Raw genomic sequence first — 26,447 nt, forward strand, 5'->3', positions numbered from 1 at the left:
AAAGTCGGGATGCTGCGTGAAACATAATTAAACTAGAATGTGATCATTTGCAGCACTTAAACCTTTCTGACATGCACATTTCTGACTCAACTGAAAACAATACAGAGACAATGTATTTAATGTTTGACCTCATCAGCTTCATTGAGTTTTGTAAATATATGCAGCAACACATTTCAATTGAGTTGGGACAGGACCAACAAAAGACTGGGAAAGTAGTGGAACGCTCCAAAAAACACCTGTTTGGATCATTCCACAGGTAAACAGGTTGATTGGTAACAGGTGATTGCATCATGATTGGGTATGAAAGGAGCATCCCGGAAAGGCTCAGTCGTTCACAAGTCTGCAGAACGTTTTAAATGTATTCATATTACGTTTATTTCTTTGGAATAGGAATGGAGTCATGTGGTAGTAATACAAATGTAGGTGTAGCCCTCATAAGAGAGTGTGTGTGCGTGTGTGTCTCAGGAAAGGCTCTTTATATTTGAAAGGAAGTAGCCGTCCCATCTGCACATGATAATTTGGTTTATGTTGATCACATCATAACAAACAAGCATTCATCATTCACCTATTCACAGAAAGGACGCGGGCTCAGTGATCCCACAAAAGACAACACAACGATGCATCTCGGTACAACCCTTTGACTGGATGTTCCCACAGCTGGACCCACACTGAAAGGAGATCAGATGCTGTCTGTGATGTGGCCGGCCTTGTTATGATGATCCATTTTTTCCCAAGGTCTCCCTTTCAGCTGTTGATGAGGTTTCTGACAGCGACGAGGAGGCATGAGTGGTTCAGCATGTCCAGATTCATACACAGTGAAGCACCTGTTGTCCGTAGATGAGAACATCATCAGCCTAACCATTCAAGTCAATCATGTGGCTCCTTAAGTCAGAGGTGTTGTCCAGCTGCCAGTCATGTGGCATCCTGAATATGACCAGCAGGTGGCACCATGTTTAGTGTGGGAAGCCTTGGGAGAGCTTCTTTCTTTCCCAAGTGTCGCGTCAAGCAAATAAATGCGTACTTATTACAGCTGCGCCACTATGTGCTTATCTGCGCCCGAGCCTCATCACCTGTTCTCACGTGATGCCTTAACGTGCACCTTGTGATGTCGTACATCAGAGCAGCTGATGGAAACATGGTCTAGAAACAAAGTACTTTGTGTTGATGCACTTGATTAAAGTGTTTTTGTGTTTTTATTTAATCAGACAGGCAGCTGATATTTTCATATGTTCACTGTAATCCAACCCCCCAAAATAAACTGATAAACTATAAAACATAAAATAGTATTCCTATTCCAGATGTATTTGCAGCTTTATTAATTGAAAGTGGCCGTTTTTCCCACCGCACTTGAAGTCAACACAAACTCCTGATCCGCCTCGCAACCTTTAGGGACTTTTCCCTCAGAGAGAAGCAACAGGGACGCGGGGCGCACGGGACGGGATGAGGTGAACCACAGCGAGCGAAGATGTGAAGAAAGTGGAAGTTGTGATCCAGAAAACTGCTTTTTCCTTATTAAACCGTCAGGACAACATGGCGAACTCAAGTTCTCCGCTTGCGGCTCTGTCTGTGACCTCCGCTCAGGCGCACCGCGCTGAGATTCTGGAAAACCCGCTCCGGGTGAGTGTTGCAGTCTCAGGCTGTTTGGACAGGTGAAGCGGGAAGTTCATTCTGGGGCCAGCTGGAAATGCTGTAATGATGTGACGCCAGACAGTTGTCTTGGCAACGAAAGGTTATAGCTGATTCTTTCAGTGGGAGTCTAGTAGGTTCAGAAATAATATTGAGAAGTGTAAGTGTAAGTATGAATTTTAAGATATAATAAGAGCTATTAGGCCATAAGTACAATTTTACCCTTTACAGAACATTTTAAAAGATCATTTTAAGAACACAATGCTTCCTAAATATATTCAAAAAGACTTTTTCCATAACATGTCACTGGGCAAGGCCAGTGCTTTTCCTGATCTCCACTGTAGATCAGCTATTTCCTTTGCTTACTGTGTGATGCTGAACCTGTTTGAGCTGTTCAGCTTCACTGCGGCTCTGCAGTCTGCAGAGATAAGAGTTTCATGTTTCTCCTTTTGTTAACTTTCAGGAACTTAGCCTCCTTAACCTCCATTTGGAGCAGGAAGTTACACACTAATGTCCAAGAAGAGATTAAGTTAGTGTAAAAAAAAAAAAAAAGAAAAAGCTTGGAAGTCAAAACATAATCTCAGCCTCCAAAGCTCTTTGGGTAATGAGCACTCAGTGTGGATGAGGAAGCCAGACAGCGCAGAGATCTATCAGCGCTGGCACCTGTCAGGACTGCTTTCTAAAGTGATCATGACTAAATCACTGTGTTGAAAGGCCTTTTCTTTCTTTTGAACTTTTAACTTTGTAAGTCGACTTTCCTGACAAGTGCATTAACTTGAGTATGTGCTCTGTTTGTGTATGGTAATATAAAGTCTCTCTCTCTCTCTCTCTCTATCTCTCTCTCTCTCGTGTGTGTGTTTGTTAATGTCCTGTTATGTGTGTGTCAGTCCTCTCCCCTCCTACTCTCATGCAGACACACATTCCCCTCGTGCTCATCCTCCCCTGTCCATGTGCTCCTCCCTTCCTGCCATGTTTCCTCTGTGTGACATTACAAATGGGGCAGAGAGAAAGAGAGAGGGCAACAGAGGAGGAATGAGAGGCGTGAGTGATGAGTAATGGCCATGGGTGGGTTGTGAGAGAATAGATCTACTGTAAGAGTCCTGAACAGCTGGCTAATGGTCCCACCTCCCCCTCTGTCCATTGCTGCCCACCATCCCAGAGAACGTCCCAGCATCCAGGGGACAATATTGGTCTGTGTCACACTTTAACTGCCTCCCAGACTTGAAAATGTTTGCAGCGGTGTGGCTGACAGTGTCACAAGAGTACGCCGATGTTTTGAGAGACTGACCCATTGGTCGGCTCCCCTGTTATGAAGTTTTCTTTTCTTTTTTGCAGATGGGTTAAACATGTGCAGAATTTGCTTCAAGGGCTTCTGTGCTGCTAAAGACCACACAGACAGTTTTCATGGGAGGTGAAGAAAGTGGGTGATGGCAGACTCTACCACTGAAAATAACTGTTTTAAGCAGAACTCCTTCTTGGCTATAATACTGAGTTAATATTTTGTCTTTGTCCTGGGAACAGATGTGGTCACTTTGATCCACAGCTGGTCATTTTTCACATCTACTGGCTCCATGTAATTGACTGCAGAGGAGGAATGTCAGTGACCATCCTGATAGTACTACTTACTAGTAATTGTACCATCCTCAAGCCGAAATAAAAATTTTGTGTACAACACATGTATATGAAAATCAAATGGGCTTGAGTATGAGTATATTCTTGCTCCCAGGACAATTAATCATTTTGATTTTAGCGGCACTGTTGTCCCTCTTGCTCTTATCCCCACTACTTGTAAAGTTTGTAGGATAGCAAAATTGCAAGTATGCTGTACATTAAATATTGAGTTTTCCTTGTTTGTAGGACAATCTTGTGACCTTGACAGGGAGCACATTGAGGACTTTTGTGATCAAGTTCATGTAGCTTAAATTTCCCCATAATAATAGCCAAAATAAAAGGCCAATACTTAGCATTGTTTTGTATAATTTATTATAAAAACTGAGCGGATAAAGTGAGGATGCCTACATAGATAGTCCCTCTCCATCCTTGTCGTTGTCTTGCTCATCTGTGTCTCCGAGCTTACACCCCTCTCACCCATGCTTCTTCTGTACCCACCACCTCTGAGCAGAAAGTGAAGGGCTTCACCCAGAGATCAGCCCATCCCAGGGTAGGACAGATCCCCATTGTCAGTGGACACAAAGGGCCATGCTGTCTATCTGTCTGTCTGGCTGTGGGTCAGTGTCCTAGTGAGGAGGAGGAGGATAAGCGCTGTCAGTCCCTCCGTCAGCTTTAAGGCCCATTCAGCTTCTGTTGCCTCAGATTTAGTTTAGATTCAGGCTGTGGAGGTACGTCTGGCTGTGCGAGATTCAGACTTGCTGTTAGTAGCTGCACTAAGTGTGCAGATGGGTTAAACTTTCGGTACAAGCTTATGAAAAATTGCTTGTCACAAGGATTGCATGTGTGAAGCATTAGATGATGAATGTCCTTGCAACGTTATATGGATTAAGGATACAAAAAAAATATGAAATAGATTCAAGGTGAAACGTGAAGCTAGTATACAGAAGTAGAAGAAGTAGTGTCTAAGTATATACAGTTGGCAAAGACTGTGTGTGTGTGTGTGTGTGTGTGTGTGTGTGTGTGTGTGTGTGTGTGTGTGTGTGTGTGTGTGTGCGCACGAGCATGTTTGAGTCTGATGCTCAATCCAGTCCTATAATACACTCAACACTATTTTCAAGTTTGTGCCTTGAGGGTGAAAAACTTCTTGTGAGAACTGACCAGAAACTGAAATGGATTTTATCGCTGACGTTTATGTAATCAAATCTGCACAATACACTGACTGCAGTCTAATAGAAGACATACACGAGTCCAGTAATTCCACCGCAAGACAGTAAACGGAAAAGCTGGAGTGAAGAAAATTTGGCACGTCCTTGATTGTGCCTTGAGGATGAATGTGCTCATGCAGTTCACAGCTTTGCTGACTTTTACATTTGTTGATATGGATATTCAGACGCGCTCAAATGCTGCAGTCGGACTCCCATTTGAGTTTGTGTCATGACTTTTAAGTGCGGAGTAAAATAACGTGAGGATCTGTCTTTGATCTGTTGCCTGGTTTCCTCACAATCAGTTTCAGTGTCAGGTTAAAGAATCTGATTACCGTCTTTGATTCACACAGTAATTTAGCTGTTTCTTGTTAAGACTCTGGCAGCAGCACTTAAAACGAGTCATGCTGTTCACAGTCTGTATCATGGATTCGTGACTTTGCCAGTTCAGCTGTCATTCCTTCATGTGAATTGTTCTGTGGTGACATTTTCTGTAATTGAACCCCACCTTTGTCACATATTCATTTTATTTTGATAAAGCTAAAAGAAAGCCACAGTATAATAAGCTTTCTTGTGTGACTGGCCTGCAACCACCCTGCAATTATGGACTTCATCAGATGCACAAACTGCAACTGCAAAATGCGCATTATATATAATGCGCATGGGCCCCTATTGCTGAGCCACACTTCCCCTAGCAAGGTTCCCAGTTAGTGTCCATTTAGGTACAATTTTACAGAAGGAGACCAAGTGCGCAGTTTCACCTCTCTATGGAGCTGGAATCACCTCTAGTGATACCTTAGCCTTAACCAACCCACTGATTCTGTCTCCTGTCAGAACAGCCTGCACCTACTGTTTAGTGTTACTGCATATATGATAGTATTGATTCATAATTGTTGATGTATTTTAATGTGCTGGGCCTAATTTTAAAATATCCTTTTTCCTTTGGGTAGTTTCATTTATACCAGTTCTATATAGATGGTGTGTCAGCATGATAATAAAAATATTTTAAAACTGGTCACTTTTTCTATGAAAAATCTGCTAAGGAATTGGTAACTGACAGTCTAAGATAGATAGACTGTAGTAGAAGTACAAAGTAGCATCGCATGGAAATGCTCATGTAAAGTACAAATACCTCAAAACTGTTCTGAAGCACAGTACTTGAGTACTTTTTTCCACCATTGCACAGATGACATGGCTTTATCTTGACATATCCCCCATGCATAAACCGTACAGTGACATGTAAGAACAGAAAAATGTTAAGCTATGTAAAACGTCAACGGGGAAGTCCGAAGGAGCAAACACACAAGTACAGTGCAACACAGGGAGCTTTGTGAAGTGTGCAATGTTTGCTAAGTAAGCCGACAAGCCGTAGACACTCCCAGTGTACCGGCCTCGCCTGCCTCTACTGCTTTGTTTGCTCTTCCTGTGACAGGAAAACTCTCTCTCTTTATCTCTCTCACTCACTCTCTCCTGCTTCCTCTCAGTCTTATTCTTCTGTGGATTTGTCTCCCTCGCTGGGTAGAGCATTAGGCTCCCACTGTGTGGTGCATGATTCCCGCTGTGAGCGCCTGTACAGCAAGTGCATGCTCTCTCTTCCACTAACACTGAAACAACAAACAAACAAAAGAAAAAGAATCCGGTGCAGGAGTGGAGGAACCTCAATGCAAAAATTAATTACTTTTTTCAGCGACAGTAGACTTGCACATTCTTTTGAGCCGTTCTTAAACGCAGCACACATAGCCATTGATATCACATCAATTCATCACGGTGACTATTAAGAAAATACAAGTAGATGCTGAGCGTCACACTTTCCAAGAGAAATTGACAAACTTTTCGTCGAGGTAATAGGCGAGCCAGCGTGCCTCAGTTAGTTTGAGGGGACGAGCTCACTGTGATGAAACAGGCCAATCTCAAGAGTTTTTATAGCTTCAGACATATTAAACTGGATGAGCTGCAAAGATGCACAGATGTGCTTGGATAAAGTTCACGCTCTTTGAGTTTGGATGCCCAACAAGCGGCTTTCACAAGACCACATTCTGACAGGGACAGGGAGAATAAGTGAAAGCGAGCCTTGTTGCTGCTGTGGAGGACATGAAAAGTAAACAAAAGAACCCCGCACATATTTGCTGTTTAAGATAAGATAAGATGAGACCTTATTTCTCCCACACCGGGGAAACTCAGTTATTTAATTGAGAACCAGCTGATGTTCCTGATGACCAATAACATGAAATCATTAAGCAGAAAAGCGACAACCTCAGCTCGCAGCTCAAAACTGACTCTTACAAAGACTCGGTTCCGCTCAACACTGACTGATCCAAACCTGGAAAACCAGCTGCGAGTCGCATCATCATCATCATCGTCATCACTACCATCTGACATCAGACACCTTGCCAAAGAGAGGCAGCTCCAGTCACTTCAGCAGTTACTGTGATATGTGTTCAATAGTATAGTTAATAGTGTGTTAATGGCCAACTATTAATGGCCAGTTAATAGTTAATGGCCTGGCTATGCTCTGCCATACTCTGATACAATTGCTGACCCCCGCCGCACACCACCAGCCACTGACTATGTTCTAAAAATTGTAATGGCCCCTTATAGGAAAAAGGTTCCCCATCCCTGATTTCCTGCAATTACATTGAATTAACTTGCTGGCAATCTTAATTAAGGTAAGGGAATCCAGTGAAAAGTGAGATGAATCTGTCCTCGCACTTCAAACTGCTACATCCTCTGAGGTCTGCACATCCACTGCCTTACTCTTAACACACGTGGTCATACACCTCACTCTTCACCCCTGGCCTCTCTCAGTTTAAAGCCGCAGCCTCCTGATGGGCTCAGTAGCAGCAAAGCAGTGGGCCACTTACACTCTGCCCTGTGAAGGTTGACAAGGTTATTGATCTTGGGTTAGTGAACAGAGCGCAGCTGCCCTGATGGATGTCTAATCATGAATTACCACAGAGCCGCAGTCATCTCTTATGTAGTCAGCCCACCACACTCTTTTCCTCTCTGTCTGCTTCAACATTTGAGGCTGGAGTCTATCATTGGACACCCACACACACTTTCTACCTTGATGCGATATCAGTCCCCTGGGATTCTCATCATCAAGCCGCCCATCTCCTCCCCACCTCCTCCACCTAAATCCTGTTTACCTCTGATACACTGCAATCATCACACACATATATAGACAAACACACACTGGAGTCTAAATCCTGTTTACCTCTGGCGTGGTTTCATCCTTGCTGGTGGTATGTTACAGGTCAGCGGACTCATCGGACTTCGTGTCAAGGTGAATGTGAAGGGAAGATAGAGGCAAACTGTGAAATAGAGGAGGGAGACTGGAGTGCAGGTGGAGGTTTTGAATTTAAAATCACCCAGAGATCCACTTGTCTTAAATTCTTTATCGGGCTGGTGAGGACATGATGAGTTGTGTTATGCAATAAAGAGGGTACAACACAAGTGGTTTCACTTTAAAGTGGGCTTTTGGGTGGAATTATGTTGTGTGTTGATCAGATGAGTCAAAAGTAATTGAAAATGGGCTGCAGGTTTTAGGAAAAGCAGCAGTCTTTCCGCATTTTTTTCACCTATACTGTGTGCTCAGGTAGAAGTGAGGAGGAGACTTTTGGCTTTCTTTTCTTTTGGTATCTACAGATCCTGTGGCAGTGGATGTGGATGTCTCACATCAATCTTTGTAGCGCCAAACATTCGTCCACAGGCTACAGTGAGAGTGAGAGTGTGTCATGTTGAGAAATGTTGATTGATTGATTTGATAGAGACGTTTTGTCAGTTCTGACTGATCATGGATAAGACTCTAATTAGACTGCAAACTGTTTTTCAGAACAGTATTGGACAGAAGAATATTTGGGAACCCTTGCTACATACCTTGAGTATTATTGAATGTATGAAACACATCACTTTATGTTTTTGTTTTCTTTAGATTTTTTATTTTGGCACTAATCAGTGGTCATGCTAGGTGCCCGGCTCTTGGAATGGCATCATCAGAACCAAGCAGAACCAAGAAATGTCGGACCTGAGTCTGTCTTGAGACACAGAACTGATTAATTTCACAGCTGATTGCTATTAACAGGTTAGTTTTAATTTAGAAGTTGGGTTCAGGTTGACCCGTGAAGATCCCTAGTGCTACTAGTTGCTATGCAACCAGTAACTTTCTACTAATTGTCATTCCTAACCTGATAGATGTTAGATTGTTAGGAGAGCACGCTTTGACTCAGTGGCTGACTGTCACATTCAGGCTTTGAAAGTAAGTATTCTTTCAGGGGCTTCACAAAGTGTTATTGGGGGCCTCCGCCGGCCTGCGGGCGGCACTTTGACAAACTGTCAACTATTGGATGGATTGCCATGAAATTTTGCACATGCATTCATGTTCCCGTCATGATGAATTGTAAAAATTTTGGTGATAGTCTGACTATTCAGACAGATCAGGTCAACATTTCAAATTGTCCAATACTTAGGGTTATAACCACATACCTGCAAAACCCATGTCCTTCCCATCAGCCCCAACTTTGTGTTTACTGGAAATTAATTCAGAAAAAAAATCTATATTTTTTTTATATCTATATTCGACACATATTGCAATTGTGAAAATGAGTCATAATTTTAGTGGGAATGGTCATTTTTTGCATTTCGTTTTCTCTGAAAAGAAGAATGAAATAGAATAATGTTGATTTTTGTGTTTTGATTTATGCTCCCCCACATGTGGAGAATATGATTTGTAGGCTGGGGCTTTATTCATAATGGTCACCTGACACACTTTACCTTTAGCAAAAAAATTCAGAGCCTTCAATTTGGATATTGCACATATTGTTCAGCCTTAAAAATGATCAAATATTAGTGTGCTAACATAATAAAATAAGATTGTGAACATGGTAAACATTTTACCTGCTAACTATCCGAGCAAATTCATACTGAGTATTTTAGCATGGTGAAGTTAGCATTTAGCTCCAAGAACCACAGTTCGAAGGACAGTCACACAGAGCTTTTCATGGCTGTAGACTCTTGACAAAAAGGAAATTAATGTATGGATCGAGCAATTAATGTTGTATTGCTTTAAGTTGATGAGAAGTTATGTAGACATCGTTTGTATGCAGTTAAAGGCAGCAGCCTGGAGTCTTTGGAGGTCTTAAGGAAGTGCAAATGTTGACTTTGGTTGATCCAACGAGCAGAAATGTTTTTATCTTGATGTGTCTTCAATGAAAATAAAAGATTGTTTATATACGCAAAGAGCCATGCCAGTGTGCTACACAAGATTATTCTAGAGTTTGTAAGTCTAAAGTCAGGAAATACCTGATGCTTTGTAAAAGTCTGTGAAGTACATTCAAGTACAGTTCTGCAGCTGGAATGTCAGATCTTTGATCTTCAGTCTCAGGTCTGCACTTCACCCACACTGCTTTAAACTCAGATTTTACCCCTGTGAGCACACCTGAGGATAAGGCCCTGCTTTATCGCTGGTGTCATTAGGAGAAAGGTTACTGAACAGTGTTCTGTGGAAGTGTACCATCATCATTTTGTCTGTGCACTGTAGGCTGACAGAAAGAGCAGAGCTTGTTCAGAGAATGAGCTGTGGTCTTTGCTTAATGACTGTAAGAATAACCTATAATGACAGCGCCGCTCCCTCAGTGGTGCGAGGAGATGTTTCATATTTTCACTGAGAAGTGTCTAATAATGTGCTCTGCCAGAGCGACAGACGACCTCTGGATTGTGTGATAGTGATCAGCTGTTGTGTTCGGAGACCAGAAGAATTAATTTACACTTCATTCATTCTGCTAGCCGTTGTCTACAGTGCTGTTATCTCATTGTCAACAATATCAGATGGACATTATTGACAATAACCCACTGCCTATCTTATCTGGCAGAATGGACGGCTGAGCCTGAGCAGTGAGTCTCCTCTCTTTCGATTTTTTAATCTAGCGTTGCTGTCCTCTTTTCCATCTTTTTTCTTATTGTACCCCTCTCTCTCCCTCTCATCTTCCAGCTCACCCCTCTCTCCTGCTTTCTTTGTCTCCTGCGCCTTTGTTTTAACTTCCATCACTGTGTATCCATTCTCTCTTTTCTCTCTGCCCTCCATCTCTCTCATAATGCTCTTTCATGGGATAAGTCCTTGGATGTGCTTGGCTGCTGTTAATTCTTTTACAATGATTGAGTTTCCTTCTTTAGGTTTTCATCATTCGCATTCCACCCCCACTGCCCGCTTTCATTTCTTTGTAAACTTTGTCCGCCCACAGCCACCAGTATGTTTATGACCTAAAATTAAATTTGCTCTCGGCAATAATTTTCCAAGCATATGGTAGAAAGTAGCCTGGAGCATTCTTGAAAAACTTAAAGCGAATGGATCCTGTTTCTCTTTCCATCGCTTTAACACCAATTATGCATCCCTGCTGAGAGTTGACTTCAAAAATATGCCCATTTATCTTTTGCTGCTATAAGTAGGACCTCATGATGTTGTGGAAGTTTTCTAATAAATAAGAAATAAATGAATAAGCAAGAGTCTCATGATACAAGGTATATTTTGGGGGCATCATTTCAAAAGAGCTGTACATGTAGCTTCCCCACGCTAACAGCGTAGCTCTTTGGAATGTCTGTCAGTCAGTCCACCACTTTGGTCCAGGTTTATGGTCTCCAGAGGCTGAACCCTGCTGTCTTAACTTTCCATACACACCTTCACCAGGTTAAAATTTTAATTCATCTATTTGGTTATTCACCAAATACCTACAAAACTTCCCATCAGCCTGAGCTGTACTTTGTGTGTAGTGCTGCTGCTAAACCTGCTAATCATTAGCATCTTAGCATTGCCACTGTGGGCATGTTAGCATGCTCTTTCCCCATTGATTCTGCCAAGCCCGTTCCCTTGACTGTGGTTTTGCTAGCAAGCAGGTGGGGACAGTGGGAATCTCTTCGCCCATTCATGCGTGTCACTGATTAGACAACAAAGCATTTGGCTAGCTTAAGAGTCATAGTTAGCATGCTAACACGCTCAACAAAGATTATGAACATGGTAATTTTACCTGCTAAACACCAGCATTTTACCATTGTCATCGTGAACATGTTAGCATGCTGCCGTTAGCATTTAGTTGTGTAGTTGTTTGAATTCAGCTGCCAAAAACCGTCAGTGTGTGTCATGAGCAGGGTGTTTGCGTGTCTAAAGGTGTGTACCAACCTGCATCCAGACCTGTGTGAGGTGTCACATATCGTGGGAGAGTTAGGTGAGGGACTGCTTGTATTTTTGCATATGTGTGTTAAATATCTGTGTTTGTCTCTGTTGCTTTGTACCGCATGTGAGAATTGAGAGTTTGATATTGTGAAACCATAAAGTCCCCAGTTGCACAGGAGAACACACACACACACACACAAACTCGTGCTTTTGAACCGAGCACCAATTGAACAACGCTCTCTTTGGTTGTCATGGAAATGACAGATGTGACAGCTGCAGGGAAGGCTTGCAGCGAGTATTATGGGGGTTTGGAGTTGTTGCGTGACAAGTAGAGCATCACCTAATCTTGTGCCTGTTTACTGTTTGTTCCCACAGACCTATCTCCTGGGAATCATAATCTCCATATGTGGGAACGTCCTCATCAGCGTTTCACTCAACATACAGGTAGGAAGCGCTGGAATCCAGCTGAACAGCAGACACTCAGCACACAGCAGGCCCTTAAATCCTGTAAAGACTGATTTTTCTATGTACTATGAGACTGCTTTCCTCCTCGCAGTGTGCTCTCTCTGTAGCAAACTCTATGTGTTCATCAGCATTTTAGTGAACGTGCGCTTATACACTGACTGTGTGATCTGCTGACATGTTCACAGCAGGCGTTGTGCAGCAGACAGACTGTGACTTTGTGTTTCATGCCTATTTGAATAAGAATTCGAAGGCGTGAATGTTATTCAGTTGAATGTTGTGATTAGCAATACAATTTCCCATTTAAGTAATCAAACAGCAAAATTGTTTTGCTAATTATGCTCTAACTGAGGGCTTATAGTGCGTCTCTGATGCCTTATCGGCACTATTTCAAGTGCAGTGTTAGCCGTTGTTTTTTGAGTGCATGTTGTTCAATAATTAATCCAAGTAATTTAGAGAGTAAATACTATTCATTGACTACAAGCATGCACCTTCTTATACCTCTTAAAAAACATTACCTTTCTAAAATGATCATTGTTTTTTCACACCAAAATACTGTCTGTTGCTGAATTACTCTCTGTTTAGCTCTTTTGATGCCTTTGCAGAAACTGGGGTGGCAGCAGCATGCAGGGTGTGTAAAACAGATCAAGTGGATGTGACAGCTTCAGCTAAATGTGAAAAAGTGCTGGAAAGGGCTGATAGCCATTGTTTATTAGGCAGTGTATCCTTGCAAAATAGCATTGTTAATGATTATGAAGTATACATTTGCGTTTTCTTTGTGCAGCTTCCCACCTCATTGATTTGCTTGATTGGTGTCATGCCACTTCTGAGATGAAACGCTAATCAGCAGAGGGAGTTACCGTTTGGTTTCGTGAGCCTCTGTAAAGCTCTATTATCTCCTAAATTGCATCTTGTTTTTCAAGTCTTGTATGTTTGGCTGCGTCGGGCTGTGAAGTTATCTGTGTGGTGTATGTTTGAGTTTGTCTTGTGCAGCTCTCCAGTTATTGGATCTACTTAATCTGACTGATCCCTCAGGCTCCTGTTCCCTCTCTTACTGACAGAAATATGCCCACGTCCGTCAGGCTCAGCGTGGCTCCAAGCCCTACTACACCTCCGTGATGTGGTGGTGCGGCGTGGTTCTCATGGGTGTCGGGGAGCTGGGGAACTTTGCTGCCTACGGCTTCGCCCCGGCATCGCTCATAGCTCCTCTGGGCTGTGTGTCAGTCATAGGTAAGTGCGACCTTTTTTCCGCTCATACATTATCCATGCATGAAGGCAGGAAGAAAGGTTGCTTCCTTGGGGAACAACAGGAATCATTGCTATGCGAAGTCTGTTGTTTTTCCTCTGATCGTGTCATCTTAATGCCAAGCGCTTCCTGTACTGTACCTGCTGACACAGATACAGCTTTTTTCCAAAATTTTCATGCAGTCACAGGTTTGCTTTTGTTTTGTTTTTAATGATACAGTCATGCCAAAAGAACAGGAACAATGCTGAAGTTTCAAGTGTTCAGTCCTACATCAAGAACAGATGGATGTGTTTGAATTTATTTGAAAAAAAATGGTCAGTCGGTCCATGTTTTGGAACAATCCATCTCAATATGGATCCATCTACCGTTTATGGGGGGGATGAGGGGAAACCTCTTAAACTCAGCATTCTCAGCTTTCCCTGCAGCCAGTTTGGGAAACAGGAACCAGGGCAAACACATGAAATTCTTCCAGGTTTAAAGCAGGTCAGACCAGGCAATGGATTTGTTCCACACCTCCCACTGTTTGAGAAAGGTGATTTGAATGGACGAGCAAGAGGTTTTCACTTTCCTTAAGAACTCCTGCTTTCCAGTTGGAGACGACTTGGGAAACCCTACAGAGAGACTGCTCTGGCAGCTTCTGCAGACCAGCAGCATCCAGTGGACCGTTGGAAAGTTTCTGGTGGGACCAGTTGGGAAGCCGTTGATGAGGTGGCACACAAGTGTCAACGTTTCTGAGGTCCAGGCTAACATTCGCAGACACCTGCTCATCCTATACAAACAGGATATTTTTAATTTGATCTGATTCAACATACAGTATTGTCCAGCTAAGAAACTGTAACCAGATGCAATGGCAGAATGTAAAATAGAATTCTTTAACAATATGGGACTGCAGGAAGACTTCATATTTCATATCGTGCACTGGCTGTCATGCTCATCACATAGGCACCTGAAGCTAAGCTCATAAGTGAATTGAGTGAAACATTTGATGACATCATGAAACGTCCTGTTGAGTCTGAGTAATGTTAGAGACAGTTTTTGAAGAATACATTCATTTATGTCAGTGATTCCCAACCTTTTCGGCTTACGACCTCTAAAACTAATTCTACGTGTGAGTTATTGTCACCACTTGAATACATCTGCCACATGTCTAAAACATCCTTGTTCTGTCTAAATATTAAAATGTAATAGTTTTTAGGAATTCAAGCAAAGATGAGGAGAAAATCTAAAGAAAAGAATATTTTTTTCCAACTTTTGCTATCATTTCATGCCGGCTCAGATTTATCACACAACCCCCAGGTTGGTAACTCTAATCTATGGACAGTATACAAAAACACAGAACTAATTTGCCAAACTAAATAATGTTGATGGTTGTTCGACACTACCTGATGAAGACCTCTGCCAAATAAAAATGTTGTGTAAATGAAATTTACTAGGAGCAGTCAGTACCGTCAGGACATTAAAGTGAACTGCATTAATGAAGATCGGCATCTACAGTACTAGAGCTGTTTCCATCCCGTGCATCACGACTACACATCTACCTACACTGGCAAGGCTGCTAGGTCTTCACCTCATTCAGCGGACTCGCTCACGCTTGCAAACATGCTTTAAAAAGAAACGTCCAACTGTTGCTTTATGCTGTTGCTTTGAGAATAAATTAGGACCAAGACCTTGTGATCACAGTGGGTTTGTGTGTAGGTGCAGGTGGTATTTTTGACTATTCGTCCCATTCTGGACCCAGATGGTGAATATGTACATTTCCACCCTTAACGTTTTATGGGTGATTCAGGAAGTCCAATTACTTCTGACATTATAAATCCAGCATCCCACTCCAGAAATGATCATTTTTATGGCCCACAGTGTGAACTAAAGCTGTCATGAACTAAGCCGGATTCGTTAGCCAGTCAAAACAAAGCCCGCCCGGTTGCTACAGCTGGCAGCCCGCTCAGTGCAAACACTCTAAACACAGATTAAATATTAAACAGGTTCGCTTCTTACCTCCCGCCACCCATCACTCACCGCGCTCGAGGTGGCGGTGACTCATGGATATTAATGACAGCTATTACCCCGTCGCTGAAAACGATTTTCCTATAGTCACGTCTCGCAAGTGGATGAATGGCTGAAATAAAACACTGAGCGAAACCACTAATCTTGTTAAGAAGGCTCCACCTCTTGATAGTTGTAGCTTTGTATGGTGTTGTACTCGCTTCAGAGAGCAATTACTCTCTAAAGTGTTTTTAGCACAATAACAGGACTACAGCGCTATATTCTCTCGAGAACAGTAACCTCAATGCTTTGTCAGCGTCTATAAAGCTGACATGATGACTCTCGTTGAATCCCCAGGTATCAAAATGGCTAATTTCCATTTTATTATTATTATCCCTAGAAAAATCACTGACTGCTGGCCACTAGTGTTGCATTGGAGTGTGAATGAATAATATCCAGCTGGAGTGTGTCTTTAAAGGAGTGCCTTGAAGAATTAATGAACCCAGAGACAAAGAGGTGAAAGTAGGGAAAGGAGAGGAGGATGTCTGCAGCTGTGACATGGCCTGTCCTCCTCAGAGCTAACAAGTGGAGCTGAGGGGAAAATGTGCAGGTCGCTGTCTGCCAATGTGACTCCACCTCTCATCTCACGCTGACTCACACTGTACGCAAATGAGCAAACACACACACACACACACAAATGCATGCATAACTGTAGTGGTGTGTAAAAACACCCAGGTCTAGCGGATTTTTTCAATCAGAGATGCTCCTTAGACTATAACACACACACACACACACACACAGCTCCTGCTGCGCTGTTGTGCCTGTTTTCCAAGAGCTATGTGAAGGCTCAGAGGGGGGGGACAGACAGCGGGAGGCCTTGGGTGAGTAAACAAGAGGGAGGCAAGTGTTTGGCATGGTAGAGGTGAGGAGAAAGGAGGCTGGATGCTGAGAGGAGTAGATGCTGAGGCGAGAGGACGGAGAGGAGAGGAGAGAACGATATGAATGAAATAAGACAACAGGCAGAGACATACCCGAAGTGGAAAGCAGAAGCAGAGGAGGAAAGGGACGAGATCGTGAGAGCTGATGATGCCGCCGTCATCCGCCTGTCCCTGCATGTCACGCTGCCACTGTGACGCTCCATGGAGAGCAATTACCAGTGTCCCCGTCCACAGAGCCCACCAGTCTCTATTAGGAATGACAGCATCATCCCAAATGCTGTTGTATGGAGCGGAGCATCAGCTCTCTCTGTCAGATACCATGTCACCACATGCAAAAGAGGAGGAAGGTTGGCATGGTGGAAATAAACACAAACCTGATTCACACACTGCATCAGCATCGCTCACAGATGTCAGACCTGCAGCGCTGTAGCATTGACTAAGATGTGTTGTTTAGCACAGCGTGAAGCGGTCAGATTTGGTCGATTCGTATAGATCCGTGGCTTCAAATGTGAAAAATCAAGTTTGTGGTTGTGATTCAGATCTTTTCATTTCATAATATCTAACACCACAATAGAAAACTCGTCTATGTTACAGCATTCGTCTATCGTTTCTGAGAGCCGGTCTTGACACTCATGACGAGAAAGCTTTCAGAAGTCATTCTTTTAGTCGTCTGTGACATTGTGAACATACAACATGTGCAATGTGGCGACAGTTCTTACATTTGAGCGTCCCTGGGAGGTGACAGCTCAACTTTGGCTGCTTTCATTTTGCTGCTTTTTGTCAGATCTCTGTGGTGAAAGAGTGTCTGACATGGTGTGTTTTCCCGCAGGGAGGTTCCCATCAGTACACATCTGAGAGAGAGCACGTAGAGGGCCAGAACTGATCTGATGCACGCACACACACACACACACGCACACACTCACCTCTGTAAACACACAGGAGCTGTGACAGAACTGTGTACCCCAGAGGTTCCTGTTGCCACATTTCTCATTTTATCAAGCCGTGTGAATCTCACTTTGTATGGAGTTGCTATGGTTACTTGTTAGATCCAGCTGGTCCCAGAGGCAAAGAAGGAGTCCTAAATGTGTATGCGAACATGCTCGCAGTATGAAATATTAAACAACCGACTGTTTCATCACAATACCAATGAGAGCCTTTATAAACTTCCAATTTGACAGTATTGTCCCCGCAGCATCATACACTGCAGGGCAAATTTTGCTTTAATTCAACTTCTTTCTATTTTTTTTGTTTATAGTAAAGCTTTTCATCGCTTTGGTTTATTGGTGTTGCCTGAAATCGTCCCTCTGGTGGAAACGCTCGCTAATAAAACTGCGCTCTAAAATCCATATGGAGAACCTGTCTGTCATGCCATGACACCACTGTAATCCCATGCGTGACATGTTGTTTGTCCCTGACATATTGAGCTGTTTATGCTCTGTAGCTAATCTCCTTATGACGGTGGCAGAGCCTGTACACAAACTGCCTGTCTGTCTTTTATTCAGTATTTTCCAGCTATTTCTCCGTTCAGTTAGTCTGTCTCTGTCTGCGTGCCATCACCCGCATGCCCGTCTGGCTGGTTGGCAGTGGCTCACTGCAGTTGTGTCCAAAATCTCCCAGCTGCCACAGCTGGCTCTGCCGAAATATTGGTGGAATATATAACAACATAACAAGAGGAAAGAACGTAAAATGAGGCGCTCGGCGTTCCAGTGTCGTGGACCTCCAGCACAGCAGCCACAGCGTGTTATGTAAACTGACCTCCTCGCTGTGACAGGCTGCTGTCACTTGCATTATCTATTTGCCTCCCTGTCAGTCTGTCCACTGCCTGTTTGTCTGCTAGTTTGTTTTTCTGTCTGAGGCAGTTAGTCTGCCTGTGTGGCCATCCATCTGTGTATCGGCTTGTTTATCTGCATGTCTGTGCGTCGGCACGCTTGTCAGCCGGTCTCGCTATCCGTCTCCATGATAGCCAAACGCTCTCAGTTTATCCGCCTCCCTCGGTTCGGTGCGTATCCCGGGGAAACATTAAGAAGACTAATCTGAGTCTGAGCTCATGTGAAACTGATTGCCTTTCACTGTCACAGTTTTTGACAATGATATTGATGAATGGGCCTGTGAAGAAAGTGGCATGGAAAAGCAGCTTGCTGTAATTTGATGCTGGTGGTATGAAGTCCTAATGAGTTCCATTTATCTGAGCAGGCTGACAGATTTTATCAGGCTGATCAGCATAAACACGTCAAGCATTGTGTGTGAATCATTTATGTGGACGCACATTATACAGCATAGTCTCACTGTGTGCACATGTGCATGACTGAATGCTTGTGTGTACATGTAACTGCATGTGATATGTGTGTACATACAATATGAATATATGAGAAATTAGTGATATTCTCAGAGCTCACCCTGCACAGTAAATCCAATTACTCCTCCTCCAGTTGCAGCATACATGTATGCAGCCAGAAGTGGAGTCTGTCTGACTGTTTGTCTGTTTACTATTGATGTAATTGGTATTTTTATCAAGTCAGTATTCAGTCAAGTATATGATCTTGCTTGTGATTGAACTGACTTGTTGCATCAGAAAATCAATCAGTCAAGATTATGAGGTTGCAAAAAATGGCTGTTGCTATTGTCAAGGGACAAGCATTGATTGTTTTGTTATTGTGAGCAAGTTGTTTAAATTGTTTAGTGTCTGGGCTGTGTTAAATTGCTTTTTAAGAAGCATACAGCGTGTGTATAAATATATTGTGCTTAACTGAATAGTAATTGCAGCATGTTTTATTAGCAGTTAAACTAACGCGAATATATTTTCACTTCCCAGCCAGCGCTGTCATATCTGTGGTTTTCCTCAAGGAGACGGTGCGTGCCTCTGACATTGTTGGTAAGCACAAACACTTGAGGACGTATGTGTTCTCTCAGACTGCTGCTTTGACCTGAGCAGTAGCATCTTATAATTCAGATCAATCAAAATGACTTCACAGATGATGTCAGCGTGAAAAACATCCCGTGTCAGAGGAAATTCTAGTTCAGATTGGCTTAGATAGAAATCACACTAGTTGAAAAGTGTAACTGCTGTGTGTTGCTGGCAGTGGAAAGAAAATGCACATTCAACAGGCCTATCTTGTTTTATTGTTTTATGAAAAGCCATTTACTGAGCCTGCTGCTAAATGACACGATTGTGATGGTCTTCACACTGACAATCATTACGGCGCTAGATTGGAAATTAATATCAGCACCACAGTTCTGCATATTGTTGGTTTACTGGATAAATCATCAGCAATTTCTGCCAGTTTTTGCCATTGTCTTGCATTTGCGAAATGACATCATCAGCCACATGTTGGAAACATTTAATTACATGATTGTTATATTTACAAAAGGGGGGAATCACTGAGAGCAAGCTGTTTTTCAGCGGTGCCCCATTTGCGACGGCTTGTGCAAACCAACAGCAGATGTAAGATTGTAAAGATGATAGATAGGATGACCCCAAGGACAGATGAAAACGACAAACGACAGTTACGTTCAGCTGGTGGCAGTGTTTCGATGAATAAAGTAAACAGTAAGCCTTTCCACTCCAGTGTCACCACTCTCTGCTCTCTTTCTGTCATAGGTGGCACCCTGGCAATAACGGGAACGTATCTCCTGGTGACCTTTGCCCCCCACACTTCCACACACATCACGGCCCATCTGGTGCAGTACTATGCCATCAGCTGGCACTTCCTGCTATACCTTGTATGTAATAATGTGTGTAAGCATGTTCTTGCTTCGGAGCTACTGTTTACATGTCCAAATGGGTTACCTCGAATTATTGTGTACTTTTAGCAGCAGACCACTGCGCTGTCCTCAAGCAGACAGTATCTAATCTCAAGGGTTAATGCCACTATTACATTTTCATTAATACTCTGTCCTGACCTCTTAGGGTGATGTTATTAATCTAGTTCTTCTGGTTCATAAGGATGAGCTCAAGTTGCGTTTCATGGAATTTGTGAAGTGGGGAGTGAATCCATTAAAACTAAGATCGTCTGGATCAAAAACTACTGCCCCCACCTCATGGCCTGCTCGTGCATTAACACCCGTGTGCTTGCCTGTTCCTATTTCGCTCGAGGCAGGGATGCATAAACATAGCCGTTACCATGGCGACAGATCTGGCACAGAGCTGAAACAAAGTGTCTTTCTGAAAACCTCTCATCACAAAAATGTAAATGTTAGCTCCAAATGTTAACACCAGTCTCGGTAAAAAAAAAACACCTTAGATGTTGTTAAAGGAGGATCTCTGCGGGAGAAGGTCATATCCTGCTGCTTTTCCATTGATCCCAGCACCGCTGTGATATCAGCAGAGAGAGGGGGAGCTCTGTTCTCCACCTTTCAGGTTCAAATTCTCTTGTATTCAAGAGTGAGGAGCAAAGAGAAGCACTATTTTGTGCTAGAAAGTGTGACACCTTTGATCTGTTGTTCAGGAAAGTACTAGCAGATGTCTTTGAACACCACTGGGCCTGTTACATTTCTTCTTCTTTTTCATTTTGCACTGTATTCACTTCTAGAAACCATCACATACTGTATACAAAACCACCCCTCATAAAATAACCCTTCTATGAAGCATGTAATGGCAGGTGTTGATACAGCTTGTCATTCTGTCCACCACAAACTAAACACTTGAACTAAAATCCTGAATATTCCCCTTACTGTTTGTGGAACAACCAATTATCTGCACATAATCCATCAAAGCAGGCAGAGATGAAGCTAAAAGGATAACAGCTAGCAGCCCATCGGGGGTGCTAGCCAGTGGTGTAAACAGTGGATGTGTGCCCTGGGCAGCAGCGCCATCATTATTCACCACACAGCATTTCTCTCAACCATATTCCACATTCCACTCGAGTCTAGTGCTCGTTGCTGAACCAATGCAAACACGCTCGGAGAAGAAAAAGCAGCAATTGGAGGAAAACAAAAGAGAACTGTTTCAGCAGATATGAAGAAAGCACAGAGGGACGTATAGACGGACAGATGTTTTCAGACTGAGATCTTGCTGCCTCTGGCTGCAGTGATTGATGCTGCGTAACAGGGTTCTGCATGCTGTTTTCCATTTCAGGCAATGCATTGTGAATACTCATCAGCCTGCGGAGGAGCAACCTCCAACAGTATGGGATTAACTGTAGGTGGTGATTAATCAGAGGAGAATTAAATATCTATCACTGTCTTCTCATTACCTCCAGAGGTCATACTATTATCAAATGATTTCATCCGACTGACTGTTAAATAGTTTTGCGGTGGTTCATGGTGTGTGTCGCGCTAAATGGTATTTCTTGCAAATGACCCAGGTCTCTCTAAATCCTTTTCCAAAAAGACTAATGAAATCTTGAAATGAGCCCTCTATTAAACATATTTGTACAGGCTAAGGCATGGTTTTGAGAGACATTTAAAGGTCAGCTTGGTCTTTTTTAGCTCAGTTCTACTTTTTGTACTCCTTATTCTCTATCCATCAGAGCTGCGCAGTGTTATACCAGAGATCCTTGAAAAGCTGAATGCTATTGGACTCACAAGAACAGCCCTGGGCCCTTCCCATTGAAGTCCAACAATTCATTTCATTTTTCTTCCACGGTCATTTGTTTCAATTAAAGCGTGCCGCTCTCTGCCTGCATGCAGCGCTTTGTTATACAGATAAAATGGTCAGTAAAAGTACAATTTGAGTGCAAGTCAGATTTTCATTTGCTGTGCAAAGTTTGAGGAAATGGAATGTGCGCTAATGATTTGTATAACCTCCACCCCCCCTCCACGCTCTCTCGACAGTTTATAGAGGTCATCGTCTTCTGCATCCTGCTCTATCTGTACAAGAGGAGGAATGTGAAGCACATCGTCATTGTGATGCTGCTGGTGGCCCTGCTCGGTATGAACAAATGAAAATGCCCTGATTGAGGGCAGAGGTTATGGATAAAACCATTTTAAGAAGTCAGTGCCTCGTTGCCTGGCTACCAAAAATGGATCCATGCTCTATTATCATTTCAGTTAAGAGCTGAGTAGAGCTTGATGGTAGAAAAAAACTGACCAGGAGGCAATTAACCACCTCCACAAATCAGCATGAACCAGTGAGGAAGTTCTTTATTGCTACAAGTTGTGCATCCAACTGCAGCTGCAGTGATCTGTTGCTTCTGTGTTGCTGCAGCCTCTCTGACAGTCATCTCAGTCAAAGCTGTGTCAGGGATGATCACAGAGTCAATAAAAGGCCAGCTGCAGCTCATCTACCCCATATTCTACGTGATGCTCGTGGTCATGGTCGCCTCCTGTGCCTTCCAGATCAAGTTAGTCAAGCATTTCTCTCTCTACTTCTGTGTACTTTCTTTTTTTTCTCTCTTTCAGCCTCTTTGTTATTGCTCAAATCCCTCGTGCTCGCCACAGGCTAGATGCAATTTTGGCTTTCCAGTTCCTGAACAAACTGAGGAAAATAATATATTGGACAGGGTGACATTGTACCTGCAGCGCACCTACAGTATTATGATGGATGAATAGGCTGCTACACATTGTCTCTATACCCAAGGTTATGCACATAACCATGGTTTTATATATTTGTAACCGTGCCTCTCAAATCTTCTTTTCCTCTCTCGACAGATTTCTCAATCAGGCAATGAAAATGTTTGATGCCACAGAGGTGGTTCCTATCAACTTTGTGTTTTTCACTGCGAGTGCTATTGTTGCAGGTATGTCGACCATAAAGCTGTCACAGCTTTTCTCAAAACCTTTAGTTTTCCTGCTGGAATGATGAGACAAGTTATGTTCTGTGTCATGTTAACCAACAATGGATTGATCCAATATTCATATATTATGTGCCCTAGAGCGCTATTGTTGTCTAAAAATAAGTGGAAACGCATCATTTAGCCACACTGTTGCACTTGGTGACATGTTCCTTCACGGCCACTTTAACTTAAATTCGACTCAATCTCACAGAAATTGTCAAGGTGCCACAAACACTCACTTGCAAACTAAATATGTTTCAGTCTGCATCTTAAAACTGTCCACTGACACCTTTGTCTCAGGAGTCTAAACCATTCCAGCAGCTTTGTTTTGATTATGCTGTGAGCTAAATGCTAACATGCTGATGTTTAGCAGGTAATGTTGCGGTGTTTACCAACTTTTTTTAACATGCTAACTCTTGCTTATTAGCATTGTACACAAAGTGCACCTGAGGCTGAAGTATTAGATCAACGATGAAGATGTTTCTTACCAGAGCCGTGCAGCTCGCGTTGCTGAAAATTAAGCTAGTTATATTTGATCCATGTGGTTTCCATAACTAGAGTTTTTAGTGCTTGAATATAAAACAGGAAATCTGACAAAATCAAACCTTAATAAATTAAGACCCACCATGTGGTAGTACAGGTAGTACTGGGTCCTGTGGTTCTCGCACTAAATCAACATTGTCAGCTTGGTTAAAACAGACCAGCAGAAAAGGTTATTTGATAAGAATCCTTCTGTACTGCAACAGAGCAGTGTTGTTCTCTTACCTGAGCCACAGGTGCACTACTGCTATTTAGTGTTTCTTCCTCTTTGTATGAATACCTTCAGCAGATAGTCAGGTTGCACATCTGGACTGCAGCTGACGGTGGTAAAAGACAAAATCTTAATTTATCTGAAAGAAAAGAATACTACAGACATAAAAAAGAGAGTAGAATATTTTCAAAATAAATGTTATTTTTTAATGCTTTTGGACTCCACTCAATTTAAATGAAATGAAACAGTCATTTTCATTTCATTTTTCCTCACACATCTCAAATTGAATGTGATTACCATGAAGACTTTGGAGCATCACTAAAGCAGTCAATCAATGCCCTTGTCTGGAGGAACGCCAGATGTGCATTTTAAAAAATCCAATGTTAACTGTGTTATTTGAACCGCTGCTCTCCTCTGCTGTCAACATGTATGTAGAATAACTTTTCCAATAACAAATGAGTAAGGAATGAAAAAATGATTAAAATCTTTTACATTACATTTATTACATTATTCTCTCGAGGAAAAATCTATGAAATTATAAGCTAATTCATCTTAAATGAAGGACCTACAACTTAAAAGTGGGTTTAATGCCACAAACAGGGTAATGAAATCAGAAAGTAGACTAACGCATTTTGATTTTAATGCTTAGTAATGAAAAAAAAAACAGCTTCATCCTTTAAGTTGCAGCATCATTTTTTATCCTGACTCTAACTCAGCTCTTTTTAGTAGAATCACACTTGCTCTGATGAAGACGTGCTCCAAAACTCAGTAGTTGAAATTGATTCACGGAGCAACACAGTGGAGCATAATACACAGTCGAGATGGTGAGACCTCGTTCTGCAGGAGCCCCACAGTATGGCGTATTGTGCCAGGTCAGCTCTGTCAGTAATGCCGTCAGTCAGCTCTTTCTTCCATCTAAAAACGAAAGAAAGGGTTTCTCAGAGGCTTTTTTTGTCTTTAGAGAAAGATACAAAACTTTGTGATTTAAACTGATCATTGACAGTGGACCTTACGTTACTAAATACACTGTGTCGTTTGTTCATCTTCTTGTGAATGAACTGCCCAGCCGCTGGTGACATGACATCACTTCAACCCACTTCCAGTGTGGGATCAGAGAGTGTCCCAACAGTCCAAAGCATCAACAGTATACTGTACATACGCTTTTGCCGTCAGTCTCTTAGAGCAAAAGAACATGAGCTTCTTTCCACCGTTTACACTGACATCCCATAATCATACAGAGAGACAATCGTCCTAGAATCATAGAGGAGGGAGAGCCACAAGGCGTGTAGTGATTGGAGTTACTCTGTCCTTTCCTGAGAATCCCCTGCTCCTGTTATTGCTCTTGATATTACTATTGCTCTCGCCTACACATATAACCCACAATTGACTGCATTGAACAACAAATTGCTGATGTATTACATCTGGCAGTGTAAGAACATCCGGGGGTGGAGTCCTCCTTTAACACTGAAGAAAATTCTTGTCGTGGTCCTAACCGGCCGGTGGTCACATTAGAAGACTTGTGGAGTGAAGTGAGCATGTGAGCAAAGGAGAAGTGAAGATTCGCCTGAAGATTTTCTGTGTTGCTACTCATTCCCAAGAATGACACTATTCAGTTAATAATCAAACTCTTTTCTCTCCTCATTCAGTGGAATTTGTGCTCATGATCTGCAGGGCTGTGTGTCACAAACAAAGCACTTGAGATAATCTACATGTTGTTATTCTCCCCATTTTGCAGGGATAGTGTTTTACCAGGAGTTTGAAGGCTTGGCTTTACTGAACATTTTTATGTTTCTTTTTGGGTAAGTATTGAATAACACACCAGTAATTGCAGATTAAAATGTGCTATAAGATGGTATCAGCCCTCCCTGAAACTCCCTTCCAGCTGTCTTCTGTCTTTCCTTGGAGTTTTCCTGATTGCCCGAAACAGACCAAAAATAAAGCAACAAGATCGCAATTTTATCGCAATGGACAGGATCCCTGGTGAGTTTCTGATCAGCTGTCTTCACAATAGTGTGCTGTGCGTGGACCTATTTATAGTGAGTATGGTGTATTGATTAGCCAGCAGTGACAGTATGAATCTGCTGGCAGTGACCCTGGTTTTATCTGACGGCTAACTTCTGCAGCCCTGGCAGCAGGGTCCATCTAATGAGCTCTGCTGCCCGTGTTCACAGGGAGAAGGCACACAGACAAAGTGCAGCCTGAGGCAAAGACTCCGACATACGGATCGCTGGCAGCCAAACTCATGTGCAACAGAGCTGGCCAAACAGACGATTCATAGGACCTGCTCCATCTGTTGGGACTGTAATTTTGTGGGTTTATGTGTGCATGCTTCTTCCTGGGTACTTCAGAAATATCTCTATTTATAGAAATGAATGGTAGGCATCGATTCAACTAGTGCCGTCTGAGCGGCAGTATTGGTGGCCATATTGGTCTTTTTATGGCAAACAAATTGCAAGTATCTCTTTCAGTACCATAGAAGAATCTCAGTGTTTCTATGACTTAGCAGTATTTCCATCAGGGTTGTCAGGAATAACTGAAGAGGAAGTATTTACTCTGAATAGGATAAAACACCTCAGGATCACAGTGCAACACAAAATACCCGACTAGCAACAAAGTTTAATTAAAAAAAAAAAAAGGTCCAGGAGGCCACTGTGAAATTAATGCCTTCCAACATAACATGTGATATGTTAATCAGTTGATTAAAATGGTGTATGTGCACTCAGTTGTGAATAAAGGACAAAATCTGATGTTTC

The 26,447-nt window shown here is 42.6% G+C and overlaps 1 protein-coding gene across 1 annotated transcript; it reads left to right on the forward strand.

The window, feature by feature from the left end:
* The first annotated feature begins 1,398 nt into the window (after positions 1-1,398).
* Positions 1,399-26,344, forward strand: LOC121609950 (NIPA-like protein 2). The gene is made up of 11 exons (XM_041941765.1): positions 1,399-1,617; positions 11,977-12,045; positions 13,125-13,293; positions 19,043-19,102; positions 19,829-19,950; positions 22,003-22,099; positions 22,376-22,511; positions 22,819-22,907; positions 25,430-25,493; positions 25,577-25,674; positions 25,866-26,344. The coding sequence occupies exons 1-11, from the start codon at positions 1,531-1,533 to the stop codon at positions 25,970-25,972; spliced, it is 1,098 nt and encodes a 365-aa protein (XP_041797699.1). The 5' UTR covers positions 1,399-1,530; the 3' UTR covers positions 25,973-26,344.
* Positions 26,345-26,447: the final 103 nt, after the last annotated feature.

The sequence above is a fragment of the Chelmon rostratus genome, chromosome 8, assembly GCF_017976325.1.
Source record: "Chelmon rostratus isolate fCheRos1 chromosome 8, fCheRos1.pri, whole genome shotgun sequence".
Taxonomy (NCBI): Eukaryota; Metazoa; Chordata; class Actinopteri; order Chaetodontiformes; family Chaetodontidae; genus Chelmon; species Chelmon rostratus.